We start from the raw sequence: 15,590 nt of genomic DNA on the forward strand, positions 1-15,590 counted from the left end.
TTTTCCTGCTGACTGACTCGCACATCTCCCATGCCCATGTGCCGATCCCTCCTGGCTGAAAAAAGGTGATCGGGCTTGGCGGCTCGCCGCTTCGGCTTCACAGCCCAGCCATGCACTGAGTTGAAGACTTCTTCTTTTCCAGGCTAAAAGTCTCTGTTAACTCTATTGTTGGCGTTTCTGTAGCAAGCTGATTTTTACAGGGTGGAGTTGCTAGCCCCACGCCCAACCCTCCTCCTTTACCCTGACTTGGGACAGGCAGATGGCCCCAAAGGACCTCTCTGGTGGAGTTTAAGCAATGTGTGCCAAGTGTCTATCATGCAGCTTCACACACACTCGAAAGGAACACCTACAAAACTCAGGAGATGGTGCTCTAGGAGTGAAAATCCACAAGTACTACGACTACCTTGAGTTCATAAGCAGTCACTTCTGAGTATTCTGAGTAAAGCTGTTTTGAAAGGACCCCTAGTATATTAATGTTTTTGTTTGTTGAGTATCACTCTTAGAATTAGGTTTCTAGTGTGAAAACACTCACATTTATGAATTCAAAATTCACTTGCCACAAATATTCTCCATTATTTGCTTAAAATTTCTGTGTCAAGCAACATTAGGCTCCCACATAGGCTTTAACTCAACCATCCTGGGAGACTGGGTGAAAAGTACAAACTGCCTTGTCTGCACTAGGATTTTATCTTGAGTTAGCTAACTTACTCGAGTAGATTTCTCACCTTTTTCCTGCTGAAGACAAGGGCAGTGAAGGCAGCTTGGAAATACAGCACAACTAACCCCAAGGGGTTTTCCCTGACCCTTTGCTGAGCTGAGAAGAGCTTGTGAGAAAAACATCCTATATAAGGAGAGAATTAAAAAGTGTGGGAAGACAGACTGAGGGAAAGAGGAGAGAGCTTAGAGATGAAAAGAGAGACAAGGGGTGGGGGGAATAAGGACAGAAACAGAGACAAAAGGGAGTGGAGAGAAAAGGAGGAGGGAGAGGGGAAGTGACAAAGGAAAAAACAAAGAAGAGCCCTCAGAGATAGAGAGGACAGGAGGAGAGAGGAGAGAAGAGAGACAGGGAGGGGTAAAGTCTTTGGAGGGAGGTCAGAGAGAGGAGAGGCAGAGGGAAGGGGAGAGGGAGATTGGCAGAGAGGCGGGGAATGTACTGGTACTATTTTTCATATCCTTTAGCCTGTAAAGTGAGGTGTCTTAGGCCTTGTCTTCACTACCAAGTCTTGTCAACAAAGGTGATGTCGACATTCAAAAATCGGCATAGTGAAAATCGGAATGTCATGTTCCCACTCACTCCCTCTGTTGGCACTATCATCGACAGTGTGAGCAATGCACTGTGGGTACCTATCCCACAGTCCAGCTTGACACCTTCTGTCGCTATGTGTTGTGGGAAGGTGGAGCAGATCACGGCACATCTTGGGACTGGGCTCAATGTCCCGTGATGCATTGCTTTCTGTCCCAGCACTCCATGGGCTTCTGGCTTTCTTTCACAGCATTTTTCAACAGCCCTTCTTTGCTGTGCACCCTGGCATCTTTGTGAGAAGGGATGGATCCCTCACTGCTCTCCTATGCTCTCTTAACTGTCATGAATACATCGTGGATGGCAGTGCAATTAATCATGAAGTTCCTAACTGAAGAAGACTCCTAGGTGCCTGACATGCTATGTGATACGGATAGGAGCAACTTTTGCTTTTGGCATTCACAGAATAGCTGCATAGGGTAGACCATTGCTTTTGGGTTCAGGAAACAAGCACTGAATGGTGGGATCGTATTGTCATGCAGGTCTGGGATGATGAGCAGTGGCTACAGAACTTTCATATGCAGAAAGCCACCTTCCTGGAACTGTGTCCGGAGCTTGCCCCAGCACTATGGTGCAAGAACACCAGAATGGGAGCTGCCCTATTGGTAGAGAAGTGTGTGGCAATCGCTGTGTGGAAGCTGGTGACTCCAGTCGGTCACAAATCAATTTGGAGTGGGGAAGTCGATCGTTGGGACTGAGTTAATGCAAGTGTGCAGGGCAATGAATAGCATCCTGCTACGAAAGACCGTGGCTCTGGGAAATGTGCATGAAATAGTGAATGGGTTTGCAGAATTGGGTTTCCCTAACTGTGGAGGGGCGATAGATGGCACACATATTTCAATTTTGGCACCAGACCACCTTGTGATGGAGTACATCAATAGGAAGGGGTACTTCTCCATGGTGTTGCAGGCGCTTGTGGATACGGGGGGAGTTTCACTGACATCAACGTGTGGTGGTCTAAAAAGGTGCATGACGCACGCATGTTCAGGAACACTGGCTTGTACAGAAAGCTACAAGCGAGGACTTTCTTTCCAAACCAGAAGATTACAGTGGGGGATGTTGAAATGCCCATAGTGATCCTGGGAGACCTGGCGTAACCCTTACAGCCGTGGCTCATGAAACCTTACATGGGACACCTGGACAGCAGTAGGGAGTGGTTCAACAACAGGCTGAATAGGTGCTGGATGACAGTTGAATGTGCCTTTGGCAGATTAAAGATGCACTGGGGATACCTGTATGGCAGGTTAGACCTCAATGAGGATAATATTCCCATGGTCAAAATCGAGTGTTATACATTGCATAATCTCTGTGAAGCTAAGGGTGAAAAGTTTGCTCGGGAGTGGAGTGTTGAGGCAGATGGCTTGGCTGCTGATTTTGAGCAGCCAGATACCAGGGCTATCAGAGAAGCCCTGAGGGAGGTAATTTGAATCAGGGAGGCTTTGAGGCAACACTTTGAAAATGAGAACCAGTAATGTGTATCTCTATGATTGATACTGCAATGTTACATTACATGTAGTTTTCCTAGGAAGTGATGGTGACATTTGGGGCCTTACATTCCAGTAAGAAAATGATTTAAACTGCCTGTGTATGTATTGGTAGTGCCTGATATTTCAATTTGTAGGAACCAAATAAAGATGAGTTACCATTCAAAAACTTAGCTTTTATTGCACAAGAAACAGCACACACACACACACACACAAACTCACAAAGATGCTTGGAGGGAAAGGAGGAACCAGGGAAGGGCAGACTTTCACAGCTCTGTGTAGATACAGCTGTCATTTTGAAAGTTGTCTGAGAGGGCGGAGTGAAGGGGAAACCGAGAAGCCGCAGAAAGCGGAAAGGACTATGCGGGTGGAGTTTGGGTTGGGGGATAGAAAAGAGTTCTGAATGTGCTGCAGGGGAGAGCTCTGCTCAGTCTGCAAAATTATTAAGGACTTCAGCATCTGCGCTTCCATGACTTTAATCATCCGCTCAGTTGCGTCCTTAACAAACTCCTGATTCTCTTTTCTGTCCTGCTGTTTGGCTTCCCAGCACTCCTTCTGTTCCCTTTTCTCTGCATTGGAGCAGTGCAGTACCTCCCGAAACATGTCTTCTTTGCTGCATCTTGGGCACTCTCTAATCTGGCAGACTTGCCTGGCTGGGGTGTGTGGGGTGTTCCTGAAGACCACATCTGCCGAAGCACAAGGGACAATGCACAGAAGTGGGATTGTTAAATTCACGCACAGCATTGAAACATTTCAGTTAAATACACCTTTTGCAACATAACAATCATTTTCTCACTGACCCTTGGCAGTAACACATCTCTGCGAACAGCCAAAGCATGGTGAGTGTTGGCTGAGGAGGGGGTGCTCTACATGGGGAAAAGAGCACACAGTCTGCAAGGGTCATGGTGCAGCTGACCAGAGAAAAATTCTAAAATTCTCCCGCACTTTTCCACATTCTAGCAGATATCTCACTGCTAAGGGTAAGCAGGGAAATGAGGGTATATCTGGTCCAAGTTTGTGGCTTCCGCCCTGCACCTTATGCTGCTCACCTATGTGCTGCTTTGGTCCCTGTACAAGTAATTGCTGAATGCAGCGGGAAAGTTTCCTACAATGGGGGAAGGAACAAAGCTGCTCTGCCATGGAACCTTTGGCAGAGGATTGACAAGTACCTCCAGGAAACTTTCCTAGAGATCTCTCTGGAGGATTCCCGTGAGATCTTGGTGTGCATCAACACCCTGTTCTGCTGTACTGATTAGTACACAGAGAAATGTCCAGCTCACAGAAACACAGCCAGCCTTGTACATTTCTATACCCTGAACCCACACCGTCGCACTACACAAACCACAGCCACTTACAAGTGTCTCCTCTCCTGCTTCTTGCTCACCAGAGAGCAACTGCTTAGATTGGCTAGACAACTCTGGAGTGGAGAACAGTTCCTGGCTGCCTGCCCCACCGGGTGACCCCGCCAGGAACTCCACATCGTCGTCTAACTCCACCTCTTCATCAATAACTTCATCCTCTGGGTTTGGTCCTCTTTTGGCCACCTCCAGGCCCACCAAAGTATCCACGGGGCTCTTGGCGGTGGAGGTGGCGTCGCCACCAAGGATAGCATCTGGCTCCTTATAGAGCCGGCAGGCCTTAGGTGAAGCACTGGAGTGATAGTTTGCCTCTCTTGCTTTATGGTACACCTGCCTCAGTTCCTTTATCTTTGCTCTGCACTGCAGCGTGTTCCGATCATAGCCCTTTTTGCACAAGCCTAGAGAAATGTGCCCATAGGTATCCCAATTCCTACAACTGTGATTGCACAGTCTCCTCTCCTCAAATACTGATCAGATCCAACAACTCTGCAGTGGTCCACACAGGAGAGCGTTTGGTGCGATAACCCACCATGGTCACCTGGGAAGATGCGATGAGACCTCTCCATTCCGAGCCAGCAGGAAATGGAATTTAAAAAATTCCTGGGGCTTCTAAGGGGGAGGAAGGGATGATTGTTTACTTGGCTTCAGGGCAGTGGAGTTCAAACTGCTGACCAGAACGGTCACAATGGGCATTGTGGGAGACCTCCTGGAGACCAATTAAAGCGATGATGTCTACACTGGCACTTTGTTAAGAAAAATTTAGAGGAAAAAGTTGTATGTCTCTTATCAGGATGGTTGTATTTTTTCACCAAAACCAGCCATTTTTCCAGACAAAAGTCACATCACAGTGTGTACACATTCATTGTTTTGTCGACAAAAACTGCCTTTTGTCGACAAACCTTGATAGTGTAGACAAGACTTTAAAATCATGAGTCTAACATCAAAAGATTGAGATAGAAAATAAACTAGATACATTTTTAGAGGCTTCTTACAAAAAATGTTCAAATAGCTTTCCCTACACAAAGATATCCTTATTTTAAGGCCTGATATCTTATAATTCATCAGGGTTGCAGCTAAGTGCTATGTCCTACTGGAAAGGGGATATGTGTTATTAATAGGCCATATTTAGGCCTGGTGGGTTGTAACTAAGGTCCCAGTCCCGTGACTTTTTGTACATGTTTTAGCACAAGCACTGCAGTCCACCCACCAGTTAGAAGTTGTAGGGCTGGGACTTCAGACTGTTACAGCCATAACTTCCATGACAAACAGCATGACTTTCAGGGGGTTCCCATGAAAAGTCATAGTCTTTTTGATGCTAGCCAGCCTACTATTAAGACAGACTTCTCGGTCCATCTCCCACAGTCTGTCTATGGCCAGTCTGCCCACAGGGAGGGAGCCCCCCAGGAGTGAACCTAACAGGCCTCTCTCTGCCATCCTCCTCCATCCATCTCCATCCATCCTCCCACATCCATCCTTCTACCACACCACCATAGGGATCCCATTCTTATGGACTTAGCCACCATTTATTCCAGCCCCTTTAAAAACATTGTTATAGTATAGCCCTTTAGCCCTCCAGGTAGAGTTCCCTCCTCAAGAAGGCTCAGCGCTCAGTGAGAAGAAGAAGAATTTTTTTTTTAAACCTTTTGCCTTTTTTTTTAATTATTTATTTATGGTGACCCCTATTATGGTTATTGTATAATAAAAATATAACTTTATCTCATCCACTGTCTCAACATCACTCATGATTTATCCTCTATCATGTCCCCCCTTCTCTTCTCTTTTCCAAACCTTCTCTCTGCCTCTAGCCTCTCCTCTCTCCTCCCTCCCTCTCTCTAAACCCTCTAATCATTTTAGTTCTTCTTTTTCTTTTTTCTAGTTTTAGAATATCTTTTTTGAGATGAGATTGATTTGACTGTACACAGTATCGGAGATGTGGGCGATACCATGGATTTATATAATATAAATAATATATTCTCTATCTTATCTATCCCTTTTCCCTATATTCCATCCTGTTTTTTTTTTTTTTGCCTCTGCTCACTGCGACTGCACAGACATCTTTAGAGAACACACACACACACACACTTTTTTTTGACTTTTTTCCTGAGTTAGCCCCCATCCATCATGTTGTATAGTATGTATAGTTTTTTTTTCCAATTTTTTATTTTATTTTATTTTCATTAAATGCATTTCATTTTTTTTTTTGTTGCCCATTCATTTTTTTTTCTTTTTTGAAGTTTTCTTTTCTCCTCTTTCTGGTCTTATCTTCTTAGTTTAGTTAGTAACTATCTTGAGTCTTTTGCTTTTACTGTTACCACTTTCCCTTTACCTTTCATTATAAATTGAATAAATTGTCCCAGGACTGACCCCTGACTGACACCACTACTTTACCACCCTCCATTCTGAGATATTAGATTAATATTCCATTAATTTGTTCCCTGTCCCTGTCCATTAACCCCTCCCCTCAATCCATGAAAGGACCTTTCTTTTGACATGACAACATTTTTGAAGAGCCTGGAGAGGGACCTGAGGACCTCCTCTTCAGAGCTTCCAAAGTACACAATCATCCGGATCCCCCCCCCCTTGTGTTTTTGTTTGTTTCCCCTTCACTGAACTCTAATTAGTTAGTATAGATTTATTTCCCAGACAGAAACCATGTTGATTGCTCAATGTTTTATTTTTTTTTTTGTGTCTGATCTTTTTATTTTTTTATTATTGTTATTACTATTCAACTAATTACGGTACTGACGGGTAGACTGGTCTGTTGTAATTGGATCCCCCTAGAGCCCTTTTTAAATATTGGCGTTACATTAGCTAACTTCCAGTCATTGAGTACCGAAGCCGATTTAAAGGACAGGTTACAAACCTTAGTTAATAGTTCCGCAACTTCACATTTGAGTTCTTTCAGAACTCTTGGGTGAACTCCAAATGTTTTTTCCAGATTTAACTGTATTTATTTATATGTAGGGTGATGGAGTGTGGGTTTTTGAATAGTCTTTCATTATTAAATTATTTTAAAATGGTTTAAAGCATTTTTATTGTAAAATAAAGATACAGTTCCCAGCTGCATTTAGGCCCTGAATGTGGATTTTAAGTCCTGCCTACATATCACAAGGGAAGGCAGGAGAAGGAGTGAAGAAGGGCCACACTGGAGCATGAGCCACAATGCGGCAAGAACCTCCAGGAGTAATTCTAGTTGATTCAGACAGGCTTCCTAGAGTTTTTGAGTAGTGCATATTGCAGATGAAATTCAGCCACTCTTTCAGTAACTGCAGTGTGTGTATCCCCCTTCCCACAGCCTACCCAGCTAGCTCCATTGCCCATTGCGGAGGAATAGAGCCATGGTCTTTCCCTCACTAACATCACCCCACCTTCCCTCTTTCATGTACATAGCAGCCCTCGGATGGAATTGTGGACTTAAATATAGAGGTGAAAAATTATGTAGCACTTTAGCAATCCCTGAGCCAGCCAGCCAGCCTCTCTTCCGTTCTTATTTTAAAACACTGATAGTTTTTTATTTATAAGAATAACATTTTTTAGATGTAAGGAATAATTTTATGTGGTAAATGTTATTTAATAATAATGTTATGCAATAACTATAACTGTCTTACTACTAAATTGTTATCTTGCATTTACAATATAGTTTATAGAGCACTTTTCATTACAAAGGACTTTATACTGTAGATGATATGTACAGAAATTATTTCCTCCAGTACTGAAATACAGCCAACTCTGGAGTGGAAATGCATTCACCCAGTTAGTATGGGAAACGCCACACAAAGGTGTTTTAATGGGGAAGTGAAGAACAACTTATTCATTTGAAACAAAGACCAAATTACGGAACAATTTAATTAGCTGTGCTGGAAGTTTTCCATGGTGTTATGGCTAAAATTTCTTGCAAAAAGTGCTATGGAATTTGTAATGGCCACCAGTGGTCAGGATCTTGGTGTTACCTTTCATGCAAAATACATTTGCTCAGTGCCCCTTGCCACCACACTAAGAAGGCAGCATGCCACTTACTGAGAAATCATAAGTAATTTTTCAGCATTTAGTTTCCTATCTAAATACTAACAAGGCCAAGCCCTGCTTATGAGTTGAGACTTGATAAAATTGTAGCCTGAAGTACAGTAGCAGTATGATTGCAGTAATAACTCAGTTACTACCAGCCATTTACTATACTTACTTTTAATTTAAACAAACTGTTGTAATTAGGCACTTCCCTCCTAACAGTGTTGTGAAAATTAATGAATGTTTATCCTGAACTTAGATCTTCAGATGGCAGGTGCTGGGTAAGTGCAATGTAAAAAAACCCAATCTTTTCTACACTGTAAAGTTCTACTAAAACGCTGGGCACAACTATGTCTGGTAGGTACGTAAAAAGAGGTGATGCAGAATCATAGAGGCAGGACTTGGATGTGTGCTATTTCTCTTAGAGGGTTCAGCTTACTCCCTGTGCAGCTGGTTTGACCAGGGCTTAGATTCTGGCTTCTCTTTCCCATTTGGCACTCTGTGTGACTTCAAGGGCATAAGGAGGAAGTAGGCCCTGTGCACCCCTAAGTACAAAAACAGGAATTGTTTCCACGCATGTCTACATATGTGCACACAAACTCTGCACCTGTGTATAAGCACGAAGCAGAATCTGGCACCGTATATATTGTTGGTAACTCTCCAAAACACACAGCTATATTTCCTCAGTGCTGATAACCCTCAGAATTTTATTGTGAGCTTATGATATTTGGTGTTTTTCTTAGAGCCCCAGCCGCTGGAATCATGTGATTATGACAAAATCGGCCTTTTGTTTTTTTTAAAAGGAAGTTTTAGTTCTGATGAACATAGAGAAAAGCTTGAAGATGTGAACCCTAAACCAGCAGCTTTGTTCTAAATATTATAGGAGGTGGCAACTGCAGAACAATTCCTCTCCCCATGGATCTTGCTGTGCACTGTCCTGTTTGTAGGAGTGTTGAAGGATTTTCAATCAATGGTGCCCCATTTTCAACCTGGTTCTGTCAGGCATTTTGCTGTGGCAGCAGATGCCTGGTGGTTGGCCGAGGCTTTTAACCCTGGCTCCTAAAGCTGGGTGACATGTTTTTAATGTTGAAATTTCTATGAAATTCCAGAATTAAAAATTCCCAAAAAGAAAAAAATCAGGATTTATTTTGACCGACAGGGGGGTGGCACATCCACGGGGGCGGCTGCTGTTGGTTGTTGTTAGAAACAGGGCCAAACTTGTAACAATTGTTTTTTTAACTTCAAAGCTGCCAGACGGGAACTAACGAAGCAGGCGGGGGCGGGCACAGAAGAAGAGGGAGCGGGGATTTGTTTATTTTTTTGCTTCCCTCTTTCCCCCGGCAGGGGCAGGGGAGGAGGCGGGGCCAGGCAAAACACGGCGCCTGTCTCTTTAAAAGCGTCTCGAGCCCGGCGCCCTGGCGGCCGGCGAGGCTGATTAGCGGAGCCGCGCCGCCATTGGGTGCAGGTAGAGGGGGCGGGGCCGCGGTATCCAAGGGAGACGGGTGTGGGAGAAGTCGGAAGCGGCGGCGGCGCGCGGGGAGAGGCCAGGGCGGGGTCGCTACGTCGGTGCGGGCGGGCGCGCGGCGGGTGCCTGGGTGTCGGGAGGCGCCTCGGGGCGCGCGGCGGGGCCATGGGCTGCTGCTTCGGAAAGAGGCGGAAAGAGGCGAAGGGGGGCGCGCAGGGCGGGGGGGGCCAGGACCCCCCGGCCGCGGACGAGGAGAAGCCGCCGCCGCCGCAGTACAGCTGGGCCCCGCGTGCCAAGGTACCGCCCCGCCCCATCCCCCTCCTCCCTGCAGCGGCCCCCAGGGGCAGAGCCTCCGCGGCAGCCCCCCCCCCCCCAGCCTGGCGAGCTGGTCTCCTCCCGCTACCCCCCCTCTTTTCTTTCCCCTCCGGTGGGTTGGGGTTTGTTTTAGATTTGGTGGAGGCCGCTGCTGACCCCTGGGCTCTCTAGAAAGCTAAATTATCTCCCCCCCCCCTCCAAATTGCACCCTCAGGTTACAGCTAACAAACACCCTGGGCAGTAGTGTTGCTTGATTTTTTTTTTATAATAAAAAAAATTCTCTGTGCAGTCTCTGGGGGGGGTTCCCATCCCGGGCAGATAGTATTAAATTCTATTTTCCAGTTCCGTTTCTTGTTTTTATACTTGCCACGAAGTGGTAGCATACCCTGAATGCTAGGAGACGTGATCTCTAGCATTTCACCAGAGGGTGAGAAATGAATTTCAGAGCTGAGGACCTCCCGTGGAGAATGCCCTGCCAGCAACCCATAGAAACAGGAAGCTTTGTCGGTTGAGTAGCTTTACTAATTGCAAATTAGGTGGTGTCACTTATGGAAAGATTCAGTCTTATGTAGCAATGTCCCAGCCTATTAAAGTCTTATAAATTAAAAGTTTAAAACCAACCCATTTGTTTTAGGGTGGAATGTAACAGGCAACTGGGGAAAACTATCCCTCTTTGCAAGGCACTGCTTACTAGCTGGGTAGCCACATTCTGCCAGCCTTCAATGTAAAGTGTAATCCATGTAAAACATGTTATAGTAGAATGAGGCTGTTTTTTCTCTCTCCTATTTCATTCCTAGTTTGCTCCTTTTTTGGCACTAAGTTAGATGGTGACTGTGAACTATATGTGAAGTAGTGGCAGACAGAGCAGAACTGAGTTTGTACTTTTTATTTCTATTAATCCCTTGGCTTTCTAAGCATAATTAAAAGGGGGTGGATGTCCTGGGGCACTCCAGACACAAGTTAGAAAAACAAGTACAATTCAACAGCAGCTACAGAACCAAACAGCCTTCTTGACTTAAGTGCCTCTTTACCCATGCACAGGTAAACTTCATCAGGCCCTAGCTATTATGATGTGTCAAGGATGTGTGGAGTGTTTTTTTAAAACTTGCATGTTATAGTCTCTTAGGCAGTATTTTATATTCCTGAAACTTCTTCCTTTTATTTGCTGGAAGTTGTTTTGGAGGCTGAGAGGAGTTCAGCTCATAAAGTGGCAGGATCTTTGCTAAGGATTCTCCTTCAACTGGTTGAGAGGCCATTGAGAGAGAGGCTGTGATGTTGCACTCTATCTGATTTTATGAAAATATGCTAATATGCTTCATGCAAAAGGTCTCTTGTAAGGTATTAGAAAATTTATAATCTGAGTGTGTTCATCCTATTTGTATGAATGTATCATTCTTGTATCTGAAACTAGAAATCTGAAATATAACTGAGGGCCTATTGTAATGATGTAAAGTGTGGGCCATTAGTGGTGGTTTGGAATCTTGAGGGCTCCCATTAACCAGGACAATTGTCTGTAGATGGCTCTGTTTTACTTGCCAGCACACATGTATACAGGAAGACTTACAAGTGGGTAATGAAGTCTTACAGTAACATGTGATCATGTCACCTGAACTGGAATCCGTCTTTAACATGCTGCTTTTCCATTTAGAGGGGCACACCCAGAGAGATAAGATTCCTGCCTTGTACCAAAGCTATATAATGGGGTGGAGCAGAACAAAGGGGGCTGCAGTCATGAGAAATGCCCTAGCTACCACCTGAGCTGGAACAAGGGCTGTACAGGGGAAAGGATTGGGCCCAGACTAGGAAGGCATCCAGTCTGGGAAGGAAACTTATTGAAACATCTCTGAGGGTGAGATTTTATCTGTATTCAGTTTCTTACTGTATTAGACATAGACTTGTGTATTCTATTCTATTTTATTTTGCTTGGTAATTCACTTTGTTCTGTCTGCTACTACTTGGAACCACTTACATCCTACTTTCTGTATTTAATAAAATCGCTTTTTACTTATTATTTAACCCCAAGTATGTATTAATACGGGGGACGGGGGAACAAACAGTTGTGCACCTCTATCAGTGTTATAGAGGGCAAACAACTTGAGTTTACCCTGTATGAGCTTTATACAAGGTAAAATGGATTTATTTGGGGTTTGGACCCCACTGACAATTGAGCATCTGAGTGTTAAAGACAGGAACACTTCTTAAGTTGCTTTCAGTTGAGTCTGCAGCTTTGGGGCATATAGTTCAGATCTTGGGTCTGTGTTGGAACAGACTGGCGTGTCTGGCTCAACAAGACAGGGTGCTGGAGTCCCAAGATGTGCCAAGACTACTTCTGCCCCTCCTTTCCCTACATCAGTTGGCAGGGTTTCTGTGATCCAACCCATCACAGAGGTCCCTAAACAAAAAAGAATTTGAATAAAAATCCTTCTCCTTTTCACTCGCCGCTTCATGTTTCACTTCCTTGGTACTTCTCCAGTTCTCCATAGACTTTCTTGAAAAAAATAGAGCATACTAGAATTTCAGTTTGTGTGTGAAAACCAAACTGAGACCACGTTTACAAGCCATAAAGCAGGGGTAGGCAACCTGAAGGCAGCATGCTGAAGGCGGCATGTGAGTGCCACTGAAAATCAGCTCGCATTACCTGGGTCCTGGCCACTGGTCCGGAGGGCTCTGCATTTTATTTAATGTTAAATGAAGCTTCTTAAACACTTTAAAAACCTTATTTACTTTACATACAACAATAGTTTAGTTATGTTATAGACTTATAGAAAGAGACCTTCTAAGAACGTTAAAATGTATTACTGGCATGCAAAACCTTAAATTAGAGTGAATGAATGAAGACTCGGCACACCACTTCTGAAAGGTTGCCGACCCCTGCCATAAAGGGAGAAACAGTTTAAACTTATTTTTTGCAGGCTTGTATTCTTATTTAAACATGGCCAGATGCCCTGGTGTGACACCTAAAGCTCTCTAGTGGATTAAGCTAAAATATGGGGTTACGTCTGTACAAAGATTGTAGGGTAAGGACCAAGGAGGCTGCTTCATGTCAGACTTGATACTTTGATTTCCTAGACCTAGGGAATACTTAGGGCACATCTTGCCTAATACAGTGCTTGCAAAGGGAGGAGGCAGACCATGTTACTTGTATAGCTGTTACTCTCTTGCCACAGTGTTAACTTTATCAGTTACTGGGTTTTTTTAAACATAGTCAGAATGGTTCTTCTCTTTTACAATGAGATTATTACAGAAGCCTCCCAAACACTAATTTCATTAAAGTTAAAGCAGTTAAATTAGTAAACTACATTTTTGTGAACCTGTCATATCTAGCCACAGGGATAAGTTTAATATAAAATGATAGCTACAGTTACTTCCTAACCCAGAGGAAGGAAGAAAGTCAAAACAAGTCATTGGGGGAAAACTTGACACTTTTCTCTCCTCCCCATCCCCCTTCAGTGTTTAGGTGAGCTTCTTTTGCAGGAGGTGAATGTATTAACAACACATTAGGAGCAGTCAGTGTCTCAGACATTAGAATAGACTACATTTAGGGTTAACTTTCCTAATAGATTATACAAAGGCTTAAACAATTCTCTGTATGAAAGAGAATCTCATACTTAAATATTAAGTTGTTGCACATAGTGTCTGTAGCCAGTTGTGCAAAGGCTTCCTCTTTCCAAACATCATGTGTAATGATTCCTGGCTTTTGAGTTCAGCAGACCATACTGAAAACAGGGTTAAATATTTAATTTTTGAATGTCTCAAGAAAAGATGTATAGAAACTGTTTCAAACATTCATCACCCTTTCCTCTTTATCTTTTTGTATTGGCTGCCCAGTGTACTCAATGCTACTGTTTTTGTGTTGTGTTGAAGTTGAGAAATAGTAGTAAATGACTGTGGGGAAAAAAATAGTTTGACATTTAGGGTACCAACATGCATGAAGTGGAACTGACAAGCTTTAAAGGGGCCCAAACTCAAAATGTAAGTTCCTTTTTAAAAAAAAGTAGCTTTAGATACTGTCCCTAGGTTTTCTGTCATTATGCTGTCTTTAATGTTGTCCTCTCCCTCATTGCTGGGTGAAAGGACGAAACAAATATGAAAACTGACTGTATGAACTGTTGTCAAATGCACACAGTAAAGCAGAACATGTACAAGATACCTAGGTCTATTTTGTGCAAAAGCACACATGAAAATACATAGTAACAAAACCCCCAAAACCTCAGCTTTATAAATAGTTTCACTAGGTGTCTTCTGGCATTCATTTTTGGTCACTTTTAATAGTGTGGGTTGTTAACACACTGCTTTGGGTGGGGAAATTCACATTTACTGGATACTGTTTCTAACTTCAGTCTGTTAGGTCAGTAAGACCACTTTTATTGTAGGTAATGCTGTCTGTCCGCTGTAGGAGTTGCCAGTTATTTTAAAGAAAAAAATTTATACGTCTAAAAATGTGTAGAAATATCTACGCATGTGTACCTGAATCTTTCTGCTTAGACTTTAGTTGCCTTCCTGTGAACTAAGTTGAATAGAGCTTTCTGTTTTCAAAAACTGACATCACAAGGCTCAAATACTGTAAAAGCCATTTTTACTGCGTTCTAGACAGTGCTGTAGATACAGAATCTAGTCACAGTGACTGAAGTGTGAAAACTGAAGGTTGATTTTTTTTCCCCTCTGTCACTGTAAGTTGTATGGTTTTGTTTAGTGTAATGTTTTCAGATCTTAAAAATGAGATTTTTCCAATATTTTTCTTAGTGTAGGGCTGAGCTAAAGTCAATAGCCGCACTGTCAGATTTACTTTTTTTTCATAATCAGCATTGCAGTAATGACAACTCAGTAAAACAGATTGCACTTCAGTTCTAAATCCTTAGTTTGTCATCTTAATGTTACCAAATATTGTTTCTGTATAACAATTTCTTGTGCATTGACTCTGTATAGAAACTTGGGGGACAATGTCAGACAGAAATCTAGTCAGTTTGGGGGGAAAAAAACCCCCAAACTGACGGTACTACCCTTTTTTTTTCTGGATCCTCCTGCTAACATTTGTAGTTTTACATCCATGCTTTCCTAATGCTTAAAGATGTATTTTCTCTCATTTGGTGAGAAGGCCACACAGAAAACAAACTAGAAAAACCAAAAATATTTTCTGATATTTCAGTTATAAAGAATCTTAGGTTTTACTTATAACAATTAATACTCAAAAAGCATGCTAAATTTCAGTGACCCTTTAAAAGTCTGTATTAGCATCAGATGAAGAAGAGAGATTTGATGATCCTGAGTCAAGCTATTGCTTATAGATACTTTTTGGCATGCCTGCAAAGCAGTCACTACAGAGATGCTGAGTTTTTTTGTTTGTCTTAAACTGTCATGTTTTGTATTAGTTAGAGGATGATTGACTACTTCTGAAATATAGCAGGTTGTTGGTTTGGGCAGAAGATGGTACTGGAACTTGGCGGGGCGAGAAGATGATACAAGAACGTAATTGTATAATGGTTAGGTGGTAACAGCATGTGGACATAGCTGTTAAAAGCTTCTGCATTGTGTAGTGCTGTATTCAACCAGTTTGCTTTTATCAAGATTCAAACAACGTAAGTGGTTTTTTTTTTTTTTAAATGTGTATGTTGCAGGATAACTAATGTGTTATGGAGAGATTTAGTATCTCCATATTTAGTATT

The 15,590-nt window shown here is 43.0% G+C and overlaps 1 protein-coding gene across 1 annotated transcript in view; it reads left to right on the forward strand.

The window, feature by feature from the left end:
* The first annotated feature begins 9,718 nt into the window (after positions 1–9,718).
* The window catches only part of RP2 (RP2 activator of ARL3 GTPase), a 29,474-nt gene continuing 23,602 nt past the window's right edge, over positions 9,719–15,590 (forward strand). Inside the window, exon 1 of the mRNA XM_039520600.1 lies at positions 9,719–9,909. Coding sequence (XP_039376534.1) covers positions 9,778–9,909 — 132 coding nt within the window. The 5' untranslated portion in view covers positions 9,719–9,777. The remainder of the gene's footprint in view (positions 9,910–15,590) is intronic.

The sequence above is a fragment of the Mauremys reevesii genome, linkage group 1, assembly GCF_016161935.1.
Source record: "Mauremys reevesii isolate NIE-2019 linkage group 1, ASM1616193v1, whole genome shotgun sequence".
In the NCBI taxonomy this organism is placed as follows: domain Eukaryota; kingdom Metazoa; phylum Chordata; order Testudines; family Geoemydidae; genus Mauremys; species Mauremys reevesii.